General features: G+C 36.3%; 3 protein-coding genes across 7 annotated transcripts in view; 1 reads left to right on the top strand and 2 right to left on the bottom strand.

Annotated features, from left to right (window-relative positions):
* Window positions 1-12,741, bottom strand: part of ETFDH (electron transfer flavoprotein dehydrogenase) — a 29,265-nt gene extending 16,524 nt beyond the window's left edge. Inside the window, 6 exon segments of the mRNA XM_028521248.2 lie at window positions 399-476; window positions 3,390-3,508; window positions 4,377-4,458; window positions 5,805-6,034; window positions 6,532-6,672; window positions 12,374-12,741. Coding sequence (XP_028377049.1) covers window positions 399-476; window positions 3,390-3,508; window positions 4,377-4,458; window positions 5,805-6,034; window positions 6,532-6,672; window positions 12,374-12,407 — 684 coding nt within the window. The 5' untranslated portion in view covers window positions 12,408-12,741.
* Window positions 12,742-12,790: 49 nt separating this feature from the next.
* C8H4orf46 (chromosome 8 C4orf46 homolog) lies at window positions 12,791-16,031 on the top strand. Its single transcript, XM_028520793.2, has 2 exons — window positions 12,791-13,229; window positions 14,662-16,031. The coding sequence occupies exons 1-2, from the start codon at window positions 13,044-13,046 to the stop codon at window positions 14,815-14,817; spliced, it is 342 nt and encodes a 113-aa protein (XP_028376594.1). The 5' UTR covers window positions 12,791-13,043; the 3' UTR covers window positions 14,818-16,031.
* Window positions 16,032-19,343: 3,312 nt separating this feature from the next.
* The window catches only part of RXFP1 (relaxin family peptide receptor 1), a 79,504-nt gene continuing 76,146 nt past the window's right edge, over window positions 19,344-22,701 (bottom strand). For all 5 annotated transcript variants that reach the window (XM_036031961.1, XM_036031960.1, XM_036031959.1 and 2 more), the window contains 2 exons: window positions 22,249-22,467; window positions 19,344-20,602 (listed from right to left, as the gene is read on the bottom strand). In XM_036031961.1, coding sequence (XP_035887854.1) covers window positions 20,301-20,602; window positions 22,249-22,467 — 521 coding nt within the window. In that variant the 3' untranslated portion in view covers window positions 19,344-20,300. The remainder of the gene's footprint in view (window positions 20,603-22,248; window positions 22,468-22,701) is intronic.

The following is a 22,701-nucleotide window of genomic DNA, read 5'->3' on the forward strand; positions in this document are numbered from 1 at the left end:
GAATATCCTTGGAGTTAAATAGTTTCAGTCTAAATAGTGAGAATTATTTCATTATAATTAACCTAACATCTCTGTGTGTGTTTCTTTTTTCTTTTCTGCACAGTTTCTGGCCCCTATCCCTCCCAACTCTCCTTAATTTAATATCTTTGGTTATTAGAAGATTTGAACATCTTTCATATGTTAATTGGTAACTTCTGTTTTTTTACGGTACAGTGATTAGTCATATCATATATATACATACATGTATGAGTATTTTCCTAATGAGAGAAAATTCCAAATTAATAAGTATATTCTAATGTACACTTAACATGCAGTTTGTATGCAGACTAAATTATTAAGTTTAAATCTGTGTTTTGAATCTGTCAGTTTGTGGAGCACATAACTATTAAAACACTCGCCTTTGGTGCACCATCCTTTTGTACCCCTACGTCATTAGTGGCAATCCCTTTCACACTGCCGTCTTCGTGAAAAAGGATCTGAAATAAAAACATTTCATTATCACCTTAGGATTCATAACCTGGAAAAGAAAACAATAAATAGCCTTATATTTTTTAGAAAATGAACATGAACATGTTCTCTAGATTATAGACATACAGGCTTTAAAATGCTTAGGCAAAAGGAAACATGTTTCTAAGCTACCCACTTTTAGAGTATAAAACGGTTGGAAATCAAAGAAATGCGCCAACTGTGATTAGAAAGAAAATTGCGATGCTACTTGAGAGTCACTAAAACACCAGTAAGATAAAACCCAAACCTGTGTGAAGAGCTCAGGTGTCACGAACATGTGTACGGAACCTAAATTCAAAGCCTGTAACACATGGGCACCATCAGCGTGGATGGAAGGAGAATAGTGTCAGGAAACCCTCTGTCCCAAATGAGCTACGATCACCCCCCAAAAAAGACCCGTCAAACAAGATGTAACAACAAAACAGAGGTTGAAGAAAGCCCAGAGGTGATTAAAGTTTATTTCTGAAGCAAGAAAAAAGGGAAAGAAAGCAGAAAAAAGGGTCAAAAGTATACTTCTGAGGATGAGAAATGTTACTGTTTGCTTCCTCTCTGGAGAAGAATGTGCTTTGGACAGGACAGTACAAAATGTACACTACAATGACACAACAGAAAGCATAGGAGTGGAAAGGTACAACAAGAATTAACAGCAATGGATATAAAAAAAAGGATATAAACATTTTATTTGATACTTTGAAAACAGAATGTACCTATGAACTAGAACTGAAGTCTGGCTCAGAGCATACCAAAAACTGACATCATTAATCTACTGATAATGATTTTTAAGGGAATGAGGAAAAGAGGAGGTACAAGAGAGTATGAGTAAGTGTGTGTGTACTCAAAAAGTAAAAATCACTGATTCTACAAACCACCTATTTGTATTTTTGACACTGATCCTAAGAACATTTTAACCAGGAGAAATACAAAGACCCAGACTTGGGCCCAAAACACCAAATGCACATATATGGGTTGGGAAAACAAATTAGTGGCAAGGATAATGCAGAAACCCAAATGGGTTTTGTTTTGTCTTTTTTAAGTTTTTAAATTCTCACCCGAGGGCACATTTTCATTGCTTTTTGAGAGAGAGAAAGGGAGAGAACAAGGGGGAGAGAGAAACATCGATGCAAGAGAGACACAACGATTGGTTACCTCCCTTATGCGCCTGGACTGGTGATTGAACCCACAACCCAGGTATGTGCCCTGAGGATCGAACCTGCAACCTTTCTTCCAGTTACAAGATGGTGCTGCAAAAAACTGAGCAACAATGGCCTAAGTGTTTTTATTTGACTTATATACTGTAAGGGTAAAAACAAATATGAAGTTATTCTGAATTTTCTCTGGTACCAAAATAAAAAGAGCTTCTCTTCCAATCAAGATTCTTTCACCAAATCCTTTAGAAAACTTAACTGTCTGAGATATATGTGAGTCTTTTAAAAAGCTAAATAAGGTCCCTGCCAGATGTGCATCTCACAAAGGCGTTTCTTGGGAGCCTAGGAGACATGTTTGAATGTGAATATCAAAGAGGATGTTCTGTCTTCCTGTCTCTGTGGACGTCTGGACAGGTGCTTGGCTCCAGGTTGTAACTTCCTGCCTGTCCCAAGATATTTTTCCTTTGGGTACAGACAACATGTATGTAACAAATTATATCTATGTGGCTATATAAAAGGATGAGATTTCTTTCTGTATTGGCAATCTCCTTAGCAGGCTGCCAGTGACATGCACTGCAATCTTGGGTTAATACTTATTCAAGAATAAAACTGACGATTATGCTAAGTGAAATAAGCAGTCAGTGAAACACAAATACCATATGATCCCATTATAAGTGATAATCTAATGAACAAAATAAATTAATAAGCAAAACAGAATCAGAGGCATAAAAACATGGAACACTCTGACAGCTGTAAGAGAGGAGCCGGGAGGCGGGGACTGAATGAAAGAAGGTGAAAGGATTAGCCAAAGAACACAGATGCTTTATCTGTGGACATGGACAATGGTGTGGGGATTACCTGTGGGAGGTGGTGGTGGGGGGGCAGGCTGGGTGGAGGGAGGGCAAAGGGAGAAAAAATTGGGACAAAAGTAAGAGTATAAACAATAAAATATTTTTAAAAATAAATTCTTAACACACAAAAAGAATAAGATTGTTTTTATAATTTGTAGAGGTGATTTTTTTGAGTTGGCAGACTTTATTTTTAATAATTTCCCCAATAATACTTAGTGAAAATCAACAGCATGCTATGGTTGCCAAAAGAGTTATTTCGAGTGAATTAACAGAAGGACATTTTCTCGAATGAAGATAATAGCTTCTCTATGCTAGGCCTGAAGCAGTGTATCCCTTCTGGGTGCCTTCTTACGGGTGACAAAAGGGAAACATCTTCAGAGGAGGGCAATGAGAATAGTGAAGGAACTCCAACTATGTAACACAATGACTGAAAGAGAATATTTGAGAATATTTAACTTGGGAAAGAAAAAATATAAGAGTAAAGGTAAGGAAGAAGAGAGAGCAGGGTATAATTATAAATGAAAGGTTTCATTCCTATTGGAAGAGGGCACAGATTTGTTCTACATAAAATATTAAATAACTTTCTAATCAACATAAGAGAGCATTACCAACAATTCATTACCACATGGAAAGACAGAAATCTTTTCATCCCTAATGGGGTTCAATCATAAGTTGGACCATCACTTGACATGGGTACAACATAAGGAATTAAGTATTCTGGGTTATGCAGATCTTTTTAAGATTGCTTCTTAAAGGAACCTTGCAATTCTAAAATCTTGTGGCTTTTCTAAAATATTTACTTCTTTACCTCGTACCATTCTTGGCTTATATTGAAAAGAAAAACAGATTACTTTCTATGATTAAAACTAAACAAAACTATACAGACCTCAGCAGCAGCATAACCAGGGTATACTTCAACACCAAGGGCTTCTGCTTGCTCTCCCATCCAGCTTACTAAATGTCCCAAGCGTACAATGTAATTGCCATGATTATTCATTGGAAGACCTACAAATAAATGCTTAATTTATAAATCTGACTTTTTATTGATAAAAAATCCCCAAAACATAAATACTCAACTTAAAGCATAAATAACATAAATCTCAAAACATAAATACTTAATTAAAAATTCTAATCAATGTATAATTTCTTTTTTAAAGATATTTATTTATTTTTAGACAGGGGAAGGGAAGGAGAAAGAGAGGGAGAGAAACATCAGTGTGTGGTTGCCTCTCACTCTATCCCCACCAGGGATCTGGCCCGCTACCCAGGCATGTGCCATGACTGGGAATCAAACTGGTGACCCTTTGGTTTGCAGGCCACACTCAATCCACTGAGCCACACCAGCCAGGGCCAATGTATAACTTCTGAAAAAAATATACACATTTTCTTATGGTTACAATTTCAATTTATGTTCTATAATTTTGGTCTAGAGTTCTAATTATTACATTAAAAACATTACAGCATTAAATCAAAAATTCCTAGTTGGGTCCTGGTCAGGTGGGTCTGTTGGTTGGAGCAATGTCCTCTGTGCCAAAAGGTTGCAGGTTTGATCCCCCATCGGGGTGCATATGGGAAGCAACTGATTGACGTTTCTCTTTCTCTCCCCTTTCCCCATGCTCTAAAATCAATAAACATGTTCTTGGGTGAGGAAAAAAAGTCCCAAGTTGGTTTACAAGGCTATCTCAGTTTTTCTAGTGGAAGACTAAAGAACTGGATTCTAGCCCTGCTTTCCCATAGGCTAACTGTATGACTGTAGGTATGTCCTACAAACATCTGGGCTTCAGCTTTCTCATCTGTAAAAGAAAGGGATTTTACCAGATGAAGTGTAGTTCCTTCCAGCTGTAGAATTCTATGATTCTATATCATAGCTTACCTGGAAGAATTGGCACAGGAATTCTATATTTCTCTGTTAAAATCCCAAACCTATCTTCTGTTACAGGAGTGTTAAGTGGAGCCTAGAGATAAAATAAGAAAAGGAGGTTCATATTTGTAAAGGTAAATACAAATAATTTTTTAAAAACTGTATCAAAAAGTACATTTTCAATTTTCTTTCATCATTTTCTTTAGAAAAATTAGACTATAAATCCTTTCTTTGTCTCTTTGAAATGTATGGTAATCTTTTTAAAACCTAAATAAGCCAGTTTTGCATCCCAGGAATGTCTTTTTGGGGGACTTCGGAGTCATCTTTGAAGAGTGAATGTCAAGGAGGATGGCTCCCTGTCTCCCTGTCTGAGGGAGTTTAGCTTAGGAGCACACTCCAAGCTGTAACTTCCTGCTTGAGGAAAAGAGAAGACAAGTTTTATTTCTCCCTTGGATAAGGACAGTTAACATGTATGTAATGAATTGTTTCTGCTAGCTATATAGGGTTTTGCTGTAAAAAGTTTTTCTATTAGAATTGATAGTATATCAATAATCATTTAATTATATCTATTTCCAATCTAATATTAAAAGGAGAAAGTTAATGAGGCATAATTCAAGTATTTCAAGTTTAAAGGAGCTTGATATTTTAGAAAGAACAGTAGAGATAAAATTTTTGGAATTTACTCCATATGAAAAGAATACAGAAATATTTACACAATGTTTTATCTTTACGAAGTATATTCACAGATACGAAATAATCTAACTTGAATGGTAGAATTGCTATAATATAACCCATCTTACATAAGAAAAACTGAAATACATATAGTGTAAAATTTTAACCAAGGTCACACAAATTACAAGAGCAATATCAGCATGTGGTTGCCTCTTGGTCCCCACCAGGGATCTGGCCCGCAACCCAGGCATGTGCCATGACTGGGAATCAAACTGGCATTCAATTCTCTGCGTATCATACCAGTGCCTTTTCTGCTTAGGTTATGGGTGACCATGATTTACTGCTTTAGAAGATTAGATAAGATTATCCTCCTTGGCGTTAGATATTGCAATGTCCCAGGAAATTTAGATTACACTTTATTAGGAACAGTGATATAAACACCTATGGAGAATGTTAGAAAACAACTTTAAAATCAAAATACTGTATTCCATTTGGCACAAATATTGAAAGATCTTCTCAAGATAATGCCTTCTTATAAATCCAGTACATAAAAGCAACACACAGAAGGCACTATATAAAAATATAAGTTAATATCTTAAAATTATAACTATATTTGATATGATTTAATATATTTTTGCCCTTTATAAATAAAAAAAGTCATTATCCTTTAAAAAACAGAATTACATAAAAACATTTCTTATATTCCAGTAACTTGGAAATAAAGATACAATAAAGATTAGACTTTTCATAAAAAACAATTTTTCATACTCCTTTCTCCTTCCAGTCTGGGAACAGTTCTTCAAAAGCACGTGGGTCAAGGCAAGCCCCTGAGAGAGTATGAGCTCCTATTTGAGCAGCTTTCTCCACCAGACACACACGGATGTCCTTTTCATGTTGAGCAGCCAACTGCTTTAGCCGAACAGCAGCAGAGAGCCCTGCCGGGCCCGCACCAACTATCACTACATCCGCTTCTTCTGCAAACCTCTCCATGTTCACTCCTGGGAGGAAAAAACAAAATTTAAAAAAGTACATAAAAGTCTGGGATGAATATGACCTGTTAAAATCACATGCTGGCTTATATACCCACTATGTGTTAGACATTATTTATAGAAATTGCCCCTCTGCTTTTACTGAGAATTGCACTAGGTGTATCATTGTATTAGTTGGATGTTGTCTTCTGTTCCAGTGCAAGTCTTCTTTTAGCTTTCATCAACCAACTTTTGGCTTTGAGATATATTACTGTATTATAAATTTAGCAAATATTTCTTCTTCTAAATGTTAATATGTATTATAATAGATTTTTAAAATCTGTATTGGATGATTTTACACTATTATGAAAAATATTTCCCTTTAGAAAATGATAGTATCTTTATGGGTACTGTCATTAGTATCATTATCTTTATAGAGATACTATCTATAAAGATACCATCATTTTCCCTTTATAAAATGAGAGTATTTATAGAGTCTCAACAATTTTACACAAATTATTACTTACCTTCCCATCGTTTGTCCTTATCCCGGGGATAAATGGTGTAGTGGGTAGTAATGCGAGGTACAACAGAAGTTGAAGCCCATCTTCTAGCACACAGAGGTAGATACTGTTTCCTAATTTTTAAGGCATGAAAGCACTGATATGCTGCACAAAAAATGTGAAGATTATTATTATTTTTAAATTCATTTTCCTCACAGTTGACTGAGCAAATATTAAAAAAAAAATAGGATTGGGGATCAGAGCTGGTTTCACGTTAGTTTTCTGTTAATTAACCCTAAGACCTTAACAAATCACTTCATTTGTTTCCTCATCCGAAAAGTGAACAATCACAGATGATCCTGAAGGTACCTTCATGACCTAAAATTGTATTACACAGGATGCCTTATATTTGGAAACTTGTTTATTGTCTGACCACATCAAAACTGCAGACATTCAGTGAATAGTTAGGTCTACGCTGCAGAGCTGTTAGCTGTGACACGAACTGAAATAGACTATACTCTTTCCTAGATGAACTGTTTAATTAGCCTTTTCTCATAAAGCAATGTGTTCAAATTATAATATTTTAAAAGTACCTAGTAAACTAATTTGTTCAGTTTAGCTCATGTCAAGCTTAACCTATAAATAGGATGACCATATAATTTATAATTCAAACTTAGATACTTTTGAGAGTAATAGGGGTAATATTAATGAGTATGTTAGGACAATATGGGCAAACTGAGTTTTATGATCAACACTTTTTATTAGGTTAATTCTCATATATGGCAATATTTTTTGAAAGCATATGTATGTATCTATATCTATCTATCTATATACAATCTGAGTTAGCAAATAAAATTTTACAGACATAAACAAAAGTGTGAAAAGATCGATCTGCAAGAATGTTCATTAAACTTCTGCTATCCTTAAACCTTCAACTCTACCTCCTTCCTCTCTTACCTGGAGCAGATAACCTAGCACATCAAACCTCACAGAAAGACAGAAGCAATTAGGTGGGAACTTTCTCAATATGTTGGCAACAAACTCTAATGTAATCTGTATTTGCGTCCATCCTGTGCTCATTCTCTCAGGTTATAATATAAGAGATGACTTTTCTCTTCTCTTAGATTAATCCTTCCACTTGGATATGAAGGCTTATCCCTCCCATCTTCCTAGGGACATTCTTCCACCTGATACCCTTCCCTCGTTGATGTTCCCAATTTCTGACTCCCTTCTCTGGCATTCTTCTCCTCGATAATCCTTTCCATCATTAAAAAAAGGACAAAAACTCCTCCTTTGGGACTAGCCCTGAAAGATATAAAAACTTATATATGGAACTACAATAATTAAAAGTCTGTTATGGGACAAGGAACAGAATAATCAAAGAAACAGAATAAAGAGTTTAGAAACAGAATAACATATGGATTTGGTATATGGCAAAAATGTCATTTCAAATCAGGGAGAAGAGATGGTTACTCATTAAGTGGTGCAGACACAGGTGGAAAGTCATTTCAAAAAAAGCATACCTCTTTCCTTATATCAAAAATGAATTCCATTTGACCAATGATTCTAACAGAGAAAGGTAAGGTATAAAAGATAATGGTGATATATTGACAAATTATTTGACTTCTGCTTTTGAGTGTGGGCTACACTTAGTGACTCACTTCCAACTAGTAGTGTATGGGAAAAGAAGAATATTAACTTTCCAGTGGAGAAATATGGCAGATACTTTAAACAAGTGATTGAGTTTAATACTGCCAGCAATAAGACATACTGGTGTCACATACTCCTGATATGGTTACATGAGAAGGGCTCTTTGTCTCTGTGGTATACTTCTACCAAATCTATAACCTCAGTCTAATCATGAGAAATCATGACAAACTCAGATTGAGAGTCATTCCACAAAATGCCTGGCCAGTCCATATGGAAAGTGTCAAGGTCAAGAGAGACAAGAAAAGAAGAGAAACTGCCACACTGAAGTAGACTGAGGAGGAGATATGACAACTAAAAGCAATGTGGTGCCCTGGATTGGATCCTGGAATGGAAAAAGGAAATTTGAATAAAGTCTGTAGGTTAGTTACTGGCATTGTATCAACGTTACTTTCTTAGTTTTGATAATTATACTATAGTTATGTAAGAAGTTAATCTGAGCAAAGGGTATATGGAAACTCTGTGCTATCTTTTCAACTCTCCTGCACATCTAAAATTATTTCAAAATAAAAAATGAAAAAATAAAGCTTATGATACAAAGTTAACGAAAAGGGTCAAAGGCCCAAATATAAGAGCTAAAACTATACAATTATTTTTGTGACCTTAGAACAATGATTTCTTAGCTATGCCACCAAAAGCAGAATCAATAAAAAATAGGTAAGTTGTACTTCATCAAAACTAAAACTTTTTGTGCTTCAAAGGTTACCACCAAGAAAGTAAAAAGATAACCCATGAAATGGGAGAAAATATTTGCAAATCATATATATGATAAAGGACATATATCTAGCATATCTAAATAAATTATTTCTAATAATAATAAAAAACAATTAAATCAGCCAAAGATTCTAAATAGACATTGTTCCAAAGGAGGTATATAAGTAGTCAATAAATACATGAAAAGATGTTCAACATCATTAACCATCAGGGAAATACAAATAAAAACCATAATAAGATACCACTTTATATCCACTAGGGCAGTTATAGTCAATAAGGTAGATAATAAAAAGTGATAATGAGCATGTGGAAAAACTGGAAACCTCATGTACTGCTGGTGGGAATGTTAAATGGTCAGCCACTTTGGAAAACAGACCGGCAGTTCCTTAAACTGTGAAACAGAGAGTTCCTATCTGACTCACTCCTAAGTATATACCTAAAATAAATAAAAACATATGTCTACATAAAAACTTTATACAAATATTGATAGTTGCATTATTCATAACAGTCAAAAAGTGAAAACAACTCAAATGTCCACTAGTGAATTGATAAATAAAGTGATATATCCATACAATGGAATATCATTCAGCAATAAAAAGAAATTAAGTAGTGATATATGCTACAACATGGATGAACCTTGAAAACATTATGCTAAGTGAGGGAAGCCAGCCACAAAAAAACACATATTATATGAGTCCATGCATATGAAATATCCAGAATAGACTCATTTACAGAGACAGGAAGTTGATTAGTTGTTGTGTGGCACCGAAGGGGTTGGGAGTGACTGCTAATGGGTATAGAGTTTCTACTCCGGGTGATGAAAATGTTCCAAAATGGACTGTGGTAATGGTTGCACAACTCTGTGAATTTACTAAAAGCCATTGAATTATACACTTTAGCTGGTGTGAACTGTATGATATGTAATATATCTCAATAAAACTGTTATAAAAAAAGGACCATTTAGAGTCACATACAAAAGATTATAATGAAACCACTGGTAATTTTTTTTTAGAGTCTTAGATTGGAAAGGTTATGGTAAAAATTTCAAAAATCATTAAATCATTTAACTAAAAAGCCAAAATATCTATATGATTAAAAATGATATAAATATAAATGTCTTGCTTAGTTGTCTATATGCTATCAATAGATAACATAGTTCTTAAGTATTTGTCTTTTCCTTGTTGTGGGATACCCTATTTTTGGGACTATCAGGCCCACTGGACCATAAAACACACACAGGTTTTAGAGGAGAAAAATAGAAAAAAAATTTTTTGAAGTAAAACGTGATAAAATATTTAATAACCTGTGATCACACCCCACAGCCTCCCACCCCCACAGCGAGCCAGGTAAGTGACATTTGGACTATAAGATGCATCCCCATTTTCCTCCCAAATTTGGGGGTTGTGTCTTATAGTCCAAAAATATGGTAAGTCCCAGTCTTAGCATATACTTACAGGTATAAATACTTGTTGGCTGAATATCAGACCATCCTTTTTACACTTTCTGTTATTAGCATACCTGTTTATAATTCACTCATGGTATTACAAAATAGGTTAACGCATTTTGTTTTTAACTGTCATTCTCTGTGTAAATGCAAGCTGAGTTATAAATCAGAAGCATTAAAAGACGAACATAAACCCTGGCTGGTGTAGCTCAGTGGATTGAGCGTGGGCTGCAAACCAAAGCATCGCAGGTTCGATTCCCAGTCAGTGCACATGCCTGGGTTGCAGGCCACAGCTCCCAGCAACCGCACATTGATGTTTCTCTCTCTCTTTCTACCTCCCTTCCCTCTCTAAAAATAAATAAATAAAATCTTTTTTTTTTAAAGACGAACATAAGGGAAAGAAAAGATAAATTCATAGAGTGGAAGAAAGTATCTGCAAAACACATAGCTGCTAAAGGGCTAGCATTCAAAATATCCAAAGAACTCATAAAATTCAAAAAGAAAACAACTAAAAAAGTGGGCAAAAGATCTGAACTGACAACTCACCAAAGAAATACGGATATACAGACAGAAAATAAGCATATGAAAAAACACTGAACATCTTATGTTATCAGGGGGTAAAAAAAAAGTCATGACCTTTATTCATTTTCTGAAAAAAAATCTGATATTTCACTTTAAAGATGTGTACACTTAGGCACCTTGGCTGAATTTTCCTAGAGAAGTGAAGTCAAAAGTCCATTGAGCTCATAATATCACCCTATCAAAGTCACACTGACAGTGCATTTGCACCCTTCCCTGTTTCCAGTAGTTCTAACACTAGGCTATGAAAATGGCAATGGTTTAAGCATCCAAAGAAATTGGAAATGCCAATTTTGGTGGAATTTTGTTAGCACTTGTCTCAAGATTTACTTCAACTAAATTAGGCAGGACAGACAGCATCCGAGTACTTTGATATTCCAATGTGTGTGTGTGTGTGTGTGTGTGTGTGTTTGTGTGTATGTATATATAGATAGATACATCTACACATTAGGTGTTGTAATACATGCAGGAGAAACAGGAACTTGAAACAAAATTCTACTTATTTAATATATGATGACCAAATTTGACAAAATTCCACTTCAGTGAAATTCACGTAAGAACGTCCTTGAATTTGCAATAGATATATTTGTTTACTACATAACTGAAAATTAACTTAATAAACTAAGATAAACAAAATTAAACCAGTTGTAAGAGAATTAAGATTCTGTTGTGAAATTCTTCTTTTAATTTTTTTTTGTTTTTAAGTAAAACAAAACTAACCACCATCCACACCATCCAAATGCATCATTCTACCTTTTTTTTTTTTTTTTTTTTAGTGAAAGGAGAGGTAATATGGTATTTTCACGAGTCATCGTGATGGTTCTAGGAGCACCCATAACATGATAAGCTCCTGGAGTTAATGTTAAGACAATGTAGAAATATTCCTGGCTCTGGATATAATTTTGTGACTTAGAATATGAATGTTAATCATGATGTAACAGATCAGACTTCAAACAGAATATAAATGTCAACCATGATGTGACAGATCAGACTTCAAATTCTTGAAAATAGTCTAGGATGGCGACAAAGACGCAACTCAGGTCAAGACGAAGGGGAAAAATCCTGTGTATATCTATTTCCAACAATGCAACAGGTAACACCTGAGCTTTGGGATAGGGTCAGGACCAGAATTTGGGACGATTCAGTTCAGGAGTGCTCAGGGGGACCATGTTGATAAGTTTCCCCGGCTCATGACCTTTAGCCTACTTGTCAATTCTTCCGACTCGGAGAACCGCTGAAAGAACCTAGGGTCCGCCACCTGGCGCAGACAGCGTGACCTTTGTCCTAGTTTAGCCTGAGAAAGCCGACGAAAGGAGACTTGGGAGGAGAGAGGTGCCTACAGTCCCCAGGTGTGACCCTGTCCGTTCTTCCCTAGCTACTCGACCTTTCTGCACGTATTCCCCTCCCGAAATTCGCTCTCACCGGGGCGGGACAGCCTGGCTGGCGGCACCAACATGTTCACCGTAAGCAGGACTCTCGTCGGACACAGCGGAAGGACTGCCAGTGACTCGCTGCAGGCGCTGGACCTCTAGGCCTCAGGGGGCGCCATTACCTGCCGGGAAGCACCAACCCCTCAGCTGAAGTTTGTCTCTCTGCTCAGCAGACAGCTTTGGTTTTCGGCGTTCCCGCCCCTTTCTCGTTCTGCGCCGGCGCCACGCATGACGCAATGGCCAGCCGAGTCTTCTTTGTTCCGAAGTAAAAAAAAAAAAAAAGGAGAACAGGGACTCCAAGTCCCAGCGTGGCCCACGGCTTCAGGTTGTCAATTGAGTCTGCGCCTTGGTCTCACAAGTGCCATAGATCAACGCGCAGCGATGCGTATAGCATTCTGGAAGTTGTAGTTTTCTTCCAGAAGTCTCTATAGAGCTTTGCGCAGGAGCAGTGAGCTGCCCTGCGAAGGGTGAATTGACTGACATCCGATTGGCTGTCCGGGAAAAAAAGAACCATCTTTGCGGTATTCGGTGGACACCCACACGGGGAATGGGCAGGATTTCGGGTGGGAGGGGCGGGGCCTCAGGGTTTAGGGCGCGAGCGGTTGAAAGACAGTTGGTGTCGGTTCTGCCAAGTTCGGGTTCTGCAGTCTCTGCCCTTCTCCATGGCAGATCCTGAAGAGGTGCGGGTTTCTTCGCAGACCCCGCCGCCTTCCTTCTCTCCCTCGTCTTCAGACGCCTCTTCAACATCTTCCCCCAGCGTCCCAGTGAGTTTGGACTGGCGTATTCCGAGCAAGGGTAGCGGCCAAACAGTGGACCCGCTGGAGGAAGTGGAGTTGCAGATCGGAGACGTGAGTGTCGCCCTACAGGTCCCGGGGCAGCGTCCCCACTGGCTCCTGTTGAAAGATGGACCGCGGCGGGGCCGGGGAGGGAGGGACTGGGATTCCGTACACCCAGGCTGGCGCATCTCTTCCTTCTGCCCCCTGAGGATTCCGCCTTTAGACTTAGTGTTGAGGAATTAGGGGTTATTCCTCCACCCGCCCCCTGACTCAGTCTTTTTGCTTCTCCTGGTTTCAATCATCCCTGTAACCCGAAACCACGCAGCTCTGCTGCAAGGATTTGTGCTGCCTCTGTCCGCCCTGTTATCCTCCCTTCTTTCCCTCTGTGGATGCTTGGGATCAGGCTGTGATTTTTCTCTCTGTGGGGCTCAAGAGCCCGCTGTTCTAGTTGGCCACCTGCCCAGAGCCAGCTGACAATGCTAATGTCTATTTCAGGCATTCTTTTCTCTGGACCGAGTTTGGAGGGGTTAGTCCCCGCCCCTGTAGTCCAGATTGGTTTCTTTAACGGCTTAGACAAAGATTACTCCCTCTGATTGCTAGAATGCGTGGGCCATTGGTTTCTGTTGAATCTCGAATTTCCAGAAAATAACACGCGCACGCGCACAAAAGCTGCAACCCTAACACAGACACCATCAGAGGGAGCGGGGGTGGGGGGGTGCATGGGCATAGTTTCAGTATTTAAGGACGCTTGAGTGGGTCAGGTGAATGAGGTATTTAGGGTGTAATCCTCCTGGGAGAACTTTGTGGAATAAATTGGAAACTGGGGAATGAACTCGATCATCTCATGGATCAAATATTTGTTTTTTACAAAAATGCACAAAGTGCTGATACAGCTATTTTTGCTGAACAAGACTGGTTTCAAGTGAATATGTAGAATGAGTGCAGATGTGTTATCTGGGAAGTGTTATTTTATATCGTAGAAAAAAAACATTTAATTCAAGAAGTGAGTTTCCCCCTAAAAGTTCGGTATTTTCTGCATGTGTTTTGATTATGTTGGATTTATTTGTCAGATTAAGAGTATCTGTTCTTTGGTCTATACACTTTCATGGTCTAAAGTGTTCACAGGTAGAGGGATGGAACGATGCCATTGTTACCCAAATATCAGTAAGAATTTCTTAGGAAGTCCTTGAGATACTTCTGGTACTAAGTGTCAAGGGGTCCAAGTAACCTTGTTGAGCCAAAAGAGACTCCAGTGTGTTTTCAAATAAAAAAAAAATACCAACTTGTCATGTCTCATACATAATGGGTATTTTTCTAGCTTACTTCATATGAAAGAATATTTTAGTTTCCCTGAAAGAGCTGCTGTTTTAGTCTGCAGGTTTTTTTACTTTTAAAGAAAATAACTTCAGCATTGGAGTTAAGGTTTTAAGCTATTTTTAGACTATAAAATGAGATGAGGGTTTAATGAATAAATTCTATTGTTTGTCTTTTTTAAAAATTTCAGGCAGCATTTTCACTAACCAAAGTTCTTGAAGCCACATCTGCAGTATCAGCTCAGGTGGAAGAGCTTGCCTTCAAATGTACAGAAAATGCACGCTTCCTTAAAAGATGGCGGGATCTCTTGAAAGAAGGCTATGATTCTCTGAAGCCTGACAACTGAATTGGCTGTGAAACAACTCCTGCTTCCTCATTTATGATATTTGCACATGTACCATAGGTATAGTAAAATCTCCAGTAGTTCTGTATATTCAAAATGAAATTTTCCTTGGTTTTATTTACTTGAAATAAATAATAAAGTAATCTGTGAAAGCAGGTTACTGTTGTTGTTTTTGATGCTGGCTATTTGTTTAACTTAAATACAGTCTGTCTAAACTTTTATAGAATCTTTCATGAAAGTTAATTTCATCAGTAGATGACAATTCCACAGTGTTCCTAATAGCAAACTAGGTAGAACATTATTCTATTTGATTTGCAAGAAGATGCCAAGTATGACCGAGTTTGAAGTTCAGCTTCATTTTATAATGTTAGATCCAGCTCCATTAGGCTAAGTTCTCTAGAACTGAACATTGTATCTTACTCCCATATCCCCAGCACCTAGAACAGTATCTCATAATCACTCTAAGTTGGTTGGATAAAAGAGTTGACAACATAATTAAAATCTATTTTTTTCTCCCTGTTTTTAGTAAGAAGGTTATAATTGTTTCTCAAAAAAATTTGTAGTCAAATATTTACACGGATTTGAACTTTAACTGATGACAGCTTTTTAAAATATATAATAATTATTTTTTGCTCTTCTATGATAATTTTTAAAAAAGCTTTTTACTTCAGAAAATACAGACAGGTACAGAAAGAATGCATATTTTTTCCCTTTTTATTTCTGAGGTTAACTGCTTCTGTAGATAATATTTCTTACATTTCATGTTGTTAGGTCTTTGATTTCTCTCTGTAAAGTGCCTTATCATAATTATGGTTCTGTACTGTTGCTTTTGGAGCTTTGTAAGCAATAATTCTAAATTCTAAACATAATAATTTTAAAGAAGTTACTTTGTTTTTAATGCAAAAATTTAAATGATGTAATTATTTTCATGTTATTTGACTTTATTGACAATGTTCTATTTGTTCTGTATGTTGTTACTTTCTCTGTCTCTGTCTCTCTCTCTAGTGGTTTGTGTCATGTGTCAATGATTAAGCCAATTAATTTTCTACTATATAACTCTGGACATCTTTGATACAGCATCTTAATTCTTTCTAGATATGGAGATGTGTACAGAACCGTATTGTAAAGCTCCACAATGGGGCTATGAAAGGGAACAAATGGATGGGCAAAGAATAGTTTTGTGTAGCTTATTAGGTCATAGTTCTTGAATAATTTTTTTAAGTTAAAGATAATACGTACAGCCCTGGCTGATGTGGCTTCGTGGATTGAGCGCTGGCCTGAGAACTGAAAGGTCGCTTGTTCCATTTCCAGTCAGGGCACATGCCTGGGTTGCAGGCCATGTCCCCAGCTGGGGTCATGAAGAAGCAACTGATCAATGTATCTCTCACACATTGATGTTTCTCACCCTCTCTTTCTCCCTCCCTTCCCCTCCCTCTACAAGTAAATAAATAAAATCTTAAAAAAAAAAAAGATAACACATATAGTATGTACCTGTACCACAGAATTGCATATTTTGATACTAGAAAAATATTTTCCTACTGTGTCATGAAAATTGAAATTTTAAAATGTACAAAAATAAACTTGTTAAAAGCAAATTTTATTTCTATTTCTTTGGGTCCATTACTCTAAAATGTTTTATTGAAGTATTTCAAACATAACAGGATAGGTGAATGATTTAAAGGACACCAGTGCATTTCTACCATACAGATTTAATAAATGTTAGCATTTGGCTACATTTTCTTCAGATCTATGTTTGTATAGAGGTTACTCTTTTTTGGAGAGGTGGAAGGATGGAAGAGTGAATGAATTGAATAGACAGGAAACCAAATGGCTTCAAGAAAAGCATTTGAAAATATTTTCAATGCTAAAAGATAGTTTTAGAAGTATATGCATATTTTGTAAATTCGCAGCATTTCTAAGACTGTCAGACATAGGTCACAGTCATAATTTTTGTAGGAATATATTTTATCCTGTCTTTATGATCACTGCTTTAGTTCTTTTCTAGATATGCTTAAGAAAAATAATTTTCCATTCCATTATTTAATAGTAGCAGTAATACTTCTTTAATAAATAATCCTAACATAACCTTTGAAAATAATTTAAATGTACTTTTACTTTTGTAAGCTGTTTTTTTAAAAGTTTGTATTCACTTATTTTTTAGAGAGAAGGGGGAAGGGAAGGAGAAAGAGAGGGAGAGAAACATCAATGTGTGGATGTCTCTCATGCACCCTATTCTGGGGACTTGGCCTGGAACCCAGGCATGTGCCCTGACTGGGAATTGAATGTGCGATCCTTTGGTTTGCAGGCCTGTGTTCAAGCCACTGAGCTACACCAGCTAGGGCTACTTTTGTAGGCTTTTAAAAAATTATAGTCTAAGTAGTTAGAGAATTGAATATTACAAGCAGAATTGTAGCTTTTTTGCTCTGGCTGGTGGGGCTCAGTGGATTGAGCGCTGGCCTGGGAACCAGAAGATTGTGGGTTCTATTCCCTATCAGGGCACATGCCTGGGTTCTGGGCCAGGTCACAGGTTGGGGATGTGCAGAAGACAACTAAACAATGTTTCTCTCTTCCTTCCCTCTCTTTAAAAATAAATAAAACCTTAAGAAACTAACTTTTTAGCCCTGGCTGGTGTAGCTCCGTGGATTGAGTGTGGGCTGCGAACCAAAGGGTTGCTGGTTGGATTCCCAATCAGGGCTCATGCCTGGGTTTTGGGCCAGGTCCCCAGTGGTCAGGGATGTGTAAAAGGCAACCATACATTGATGTTTCTCTCTTTCTCCTTCCCTGACCCTCTCTCTAAAAAGTGAATAAATAAAATCTTTTTTTAAAAAAGAAAATAGCTTTCTATTCTGATTTTTTAAAAAAAGATTTTATTTTTAGAGAGAAGGGTAGGGAGGGCAAAAGAGGGGGAGGGAAACATCAATGTGTGGTTGTCTCTAGCACACTCCCTACTGGGGACATGGCCTCCAACCCAGGCATGTGTCCTGACTGGGAATTGAACTGGTGACACTTTGGTTCACAGGCCCATGCTCAATCCACTGAGCCACACCAGCCAGGGCTGTATTCTGCTTTTTATTGAAAGTATGTCACATTTCTCATGTAGAAGACTAATTGGAACCATTTCAAGTAGGAACAGAAGGGACTCAAAGCAACCCATATTTTTAATAGGGTTATATTGCAGGTAAATTATTTTCAAAAGAAATTTATACAACTATATACTCAATATTTTTTGATTCCAGTATTTTTATGTTTCAGACATTTCTGGTATATTTAAAACCACCTGAAAACATTTTATTTTTTTAAAGTTTTCAACTTATGAAAGCATAAAATCCCTTATAGCTCAGAGACCAGAAGAATAACTAGCAAAAAAGTATGATCCGTTTGGCTCATAGAGCCAAAAGTATGTTCGTTTGGCTTCTGTGCAAAACAGAAGGTAAATCCATCTCTTGATAACAACTGCTTTCTCTTTAGAGCAAACAAGTATGTAAAGACCTTTCCTTCCTGAAGTTAGGTTCCTGAATGTGTGCATTCTAGCTCTACTTTCTTTTTCCTTGTAACTGCTTTATTGAGATACAATTTCCATGCCATAAAATTCATCAGTCTAAAATGTATAGTTTTTCCTATAATTGCAGAGTTGTTTATACATCACCATATAACAATTTTAGAACTTTTTCTTTCACCCAAAAAGATACTCTCCACTTCCTAGGTATCACCCTTCCAACCTTCCTTCCCCCAGCAAACTCTAATCTTTTTGTCTCTATGAATTTGCTCATACTAGGTATTTCATGCAAGGGGAATCACACAGTATTTGTCCTTTCTGGTTTATTTCACATTCATCATGTAGCATGGGTCAGAACTTAATTCCTTTTTATGGCTGACTAATATTCCATTGTATGCATTTTATCTATTCATCAGTTGATAGGCAGTTGGTTTTCCTCCATCTTTTGGCTAGTGTGAGTAATGCCGAAATGGGTATTTCCATGCAAGTGTCCGTCTGAGGCCTGTTTCCAACTCCTGGGTAATGCCCAGGCCTGAAATGGCTGGATCATATTGTAATCCTGTGATAAGCCTTTGAGGAACCACTAACCTTTTTTCTACGGTGGCTGCACCATTTCACCTTCAAACCAGCAATGTGGAAGGGGTTTTAATCTCCATATCCTTGCCAACATGTTATTTTTTAAATTACGGCCCTCTTAGTAAGTGTGATGTGTTATCTCGTTGTGGTTTTGATTTGCATTTCCCTAGTTATTTGTAATGTTGAGCATCTTTTCATGTGCTTATTGGCCATTTGTGTATCTTTGGAGAAATGTCCAAGTCCTTTGCCCATTTTTGTAATACAGCTCCTTGTCTTTTTTGTTGAGTTGTAGGAGTTCTTTAAAGAAGCCCTCTCAAATATATGATTTCTAAATATTTTCTTTCATTATGTGGGTAGTTTTTTCCACTTTTTTGATAATGTCCCTTGATATACAAAAATTTTTCATTTAGATGAAATTTATTTTTTCCTTTTGTTGCTTATGCTTTTATTGTCTGTCATATCTAAGGATCAGTTGCCAACTCCAAGGTCTTGAAGACTGAGCCTTCCTCTAAGAGTTTTATGTCTTATATTTAGGTTGTTAATTTATGCTGAGTTAATTTTTATATACAGTATAAGGTAGGGGTCAAACTTCATTCTTTTACATGTGAGTTGTCCCAGCATCATGTGCTGAAAAGACTGTTTTTTCTTCATTTGATTGTCTTGGCATTTTGTTGAAAATTAATTGACTGTAAATGTGAAAGTTTTCTTTTTGGATTCTCAAATTCTGTTCCATTGATCTAAATGTCTATCCTCATCCTAACTTTTCTGATTCACTCCTTATCAACACTTTCTCCTTTTCCAACCCCATATGCAGTTCTCAAAGAAAAAAGAAAACTGGACAGGAAGTAGCAGAAAAGTACTGTTTTGAGTTTATATTGGGTTCATAGCAATAAATACATTATATCGACTCTCAAGTATATGGAGACTTGAGACAGTTAAGATGAATTCTCAAAACAGAATATCTGTATTTTGCAAACAATCAGACATTTTTTTCTCTGATGCTTTTATATTGAGTGTTCCAAAACCTTAACTCCTTAGTTCAAACTGTCCGTGATTCTGATGTTTGCTGACATGCATGGCAGACAAAGCTCTACTTGAAACTAAGAGCCGCAGGTGGACTTTGTATATTTTGTAAACACAGTTTAACACTGAACATTGAGAACATTCTATACTACTTCCAGGAATTTACTGCAGTGCCATGCACGTAGAGGGTACTCAAGAAGTGCAAAAAGAGTGAATAAATTTGAAGTAGATTTCTCTTAAATTTCCTATGCAAAATATGTGCTAGTGTATACACATTATCAATATAATTGATTCCCCTAATTTATTTTAGCCATTAATAGAAATTACTAATTTTGTGGCATTCATTTTAGGCTAATCCATTTTGAAGCACCCCAATGGAGTTCAGAGTCAGCTATGAACAGGAATTGAGCCTGGTTGATTGAGAAATTAGTGACAATTCATAGGAGTCTCTGAAAAGAGCTGGCTTCATTAACTTAGGTGGCATCTCCTGCAGTGGCCACATTTCTACCCAGATGAATGATGGAGCATGTGTTTTCTGACTTCTTTTCCTGCCAATAGATCTTCTTTGTCTGTAGTTATTCCAAAACTGGTGGATCATTTCTTTGAATGGTCTTGTGGTCAGAGTGTAGAGAATTGGGTTCAAAGCACTGTTGATAGGCAAAATAAAAATCACTACCCAAGAGGTTATAGTACCTGGAAGGGAAAAATAGATTTCGTATTTATGGATGTTTGCTAGTCATAGAAATCCCTTTTCCTTGTTTCTACCCCAACCCCCTTTTGAGTCTTTATTTTTTTCCATTTGATGTCACATAATTAAAGACAGTCTGTGTTTCCAGGATGTCTTTCCAGGGTGCCAGTATTTGAGAAGAATGTTGCTGCTTCAAAAAATCAGGGTTTGTTGCTAAATAGCTTTTCTAGAACACATCAGAAAAGTATTCCATCAGGTGGAAACATTTTTCCTCAAGTGGTTACATATTTTAATATGATTCCATTTTAGGAAAAACTTGTTTAGTATTAAATCATACCTTTGAAATGTTTTAAATACTAGATAGTACATATAGTATTGCTCAGAATGTATACTTTAATAAATTTCTTTTCAACTATTTCGTTTATTTTTAAAAAATAGGTATGTATTTTTAGGCTTTTCACTATAATATTAATTAGGCTTTTCACTAATGTTATAATCATTATAATATTTATAATATTTATTTCAATAAAAACACCTTTGACTAACATCTTAGAAAATAACTGTAGTTATGTATCTGCAACTACTCATATATTTATTAAAATTTAATTAATGCTATCTTTCTTCATTGCTTATAAAATGTAAGATACTATCATCACCAACCATGGAATAAGACAAAATTAAAAATTTATACTTATAAATTTTTAAAACTATGAATATGTACTGTACTGTACATACAATTAACAGGATTTTGCACATTTCTAAAATTGTGGTGAGGTACATATAACAACATTTACCATTTTAATCAGCCTTAAGTGTATTAAGTACATTTCACATATTGTGTAACCATTGCCACCCCGCATCTCCAGAACTTTTTCATCTTGACCAAGTGAAACTCCACACCTAGTAACTCCCTATTCCCTTCTCCTTCCAACCCTTAACTGCACCATTTACAACCTTTCTTTCTCTATGAATTCGACTCCTCTAGTTACTTCCTAGAAGTGGAATCATTCAATATTTATTCTTCTGTGACTGGCTTATTTCACTTAGCATGTTTTCAAGGTCCATCCATGTTGTAGCATGTTTCAGAATTTCCTTCCTTTTTAAGTCTGAATAGCAGTACATTTTGCGTATATAACATGTTTTGTTCATCCTTTCATCCATGGATGAACCCTGGGTTTTTCCCGCCTTTTGGCTATTGTGAATGATGCTGCTATGACCGCGGTCGTATGAATGTCTGAGTTACTGTGTTTTCTTCTATCACCTCACATACTCTGGGGTAATGTTCTTTGAATTGCTATGTATTCCAGGAAGAAAAATTTCTTACCTTCCGAAATAAATAAATATTTAATAATCATTTTGACCTAGGTTCCTTGTGGTCACCTTAAGCATAGGATTACCAGAATTTCAACACACTGAGTGTAATTTACTTGAGTCATTGTTCCTTGGTTCCAATAGTAGTTATGCTTTTAGGCATTTATGGAAAGAACTGAACAGCTTCCAGTAAACATTTTATTGATGAAGGGAACCTAAAGCACATATAACTTACAATTCTTGAAATGAGTTAGTGTTAAAAATCTTAACTTTCTTTCTTAGAGGAACACTGTAGAAACAGATACGTTATTTCTTTATGGAAAGAAGAAAAAAGTTGTACCTGGTATTTCTATCTGAAGCAATGAAAGGAATTTCAGTACAAAAATGGGGATCCAGCATAACGCATCAGTAAACACAATAAAGAAAAACCGTTTGGCAAGGATCATCTCTTGTGTAACTTGATTCCCTATTTCAGTTGCTGTTATGGTGCTTTGATGAACGCTGTAAAACATGCTTCCGTAGGAAAAAACTATGATGATAAATGCCGCCAAGTTAATACCTATTTAGAACACAAAGATTATTACTAATGTGTGTAAACATCCTTTACAAACAAACAAATAAACATATCCTTAGCTGACATTATTAAAGCAAAGATACAAAAACCATGACATGCTTTTTGTTCATAAGAATTAGTAGGGTACATGGAAATCATGAATTTTTAAAAATTTGAAGTATTGTTTAAGTAAAGAAGAATGATGAAATGTTTAATTTTCAAATGGCATATTAAAATGAG

Source organism: Phyllostomus discolor, chromosome 8 (assembly GCF_004126475.2).
Source record: "Phyllostomus discolor isolate MPI-MPIP mPhyDis1 chromosome 8, mPhyDis1.pri.v3, whole genome shotgun sequence".
Taxonomy (NCBI): Eukaryota; Metazoa; Chordata; class Mammalia; order Chiroptera; family Phyllostomidae; genus Phyllostomus; species Phyllostomus discolor.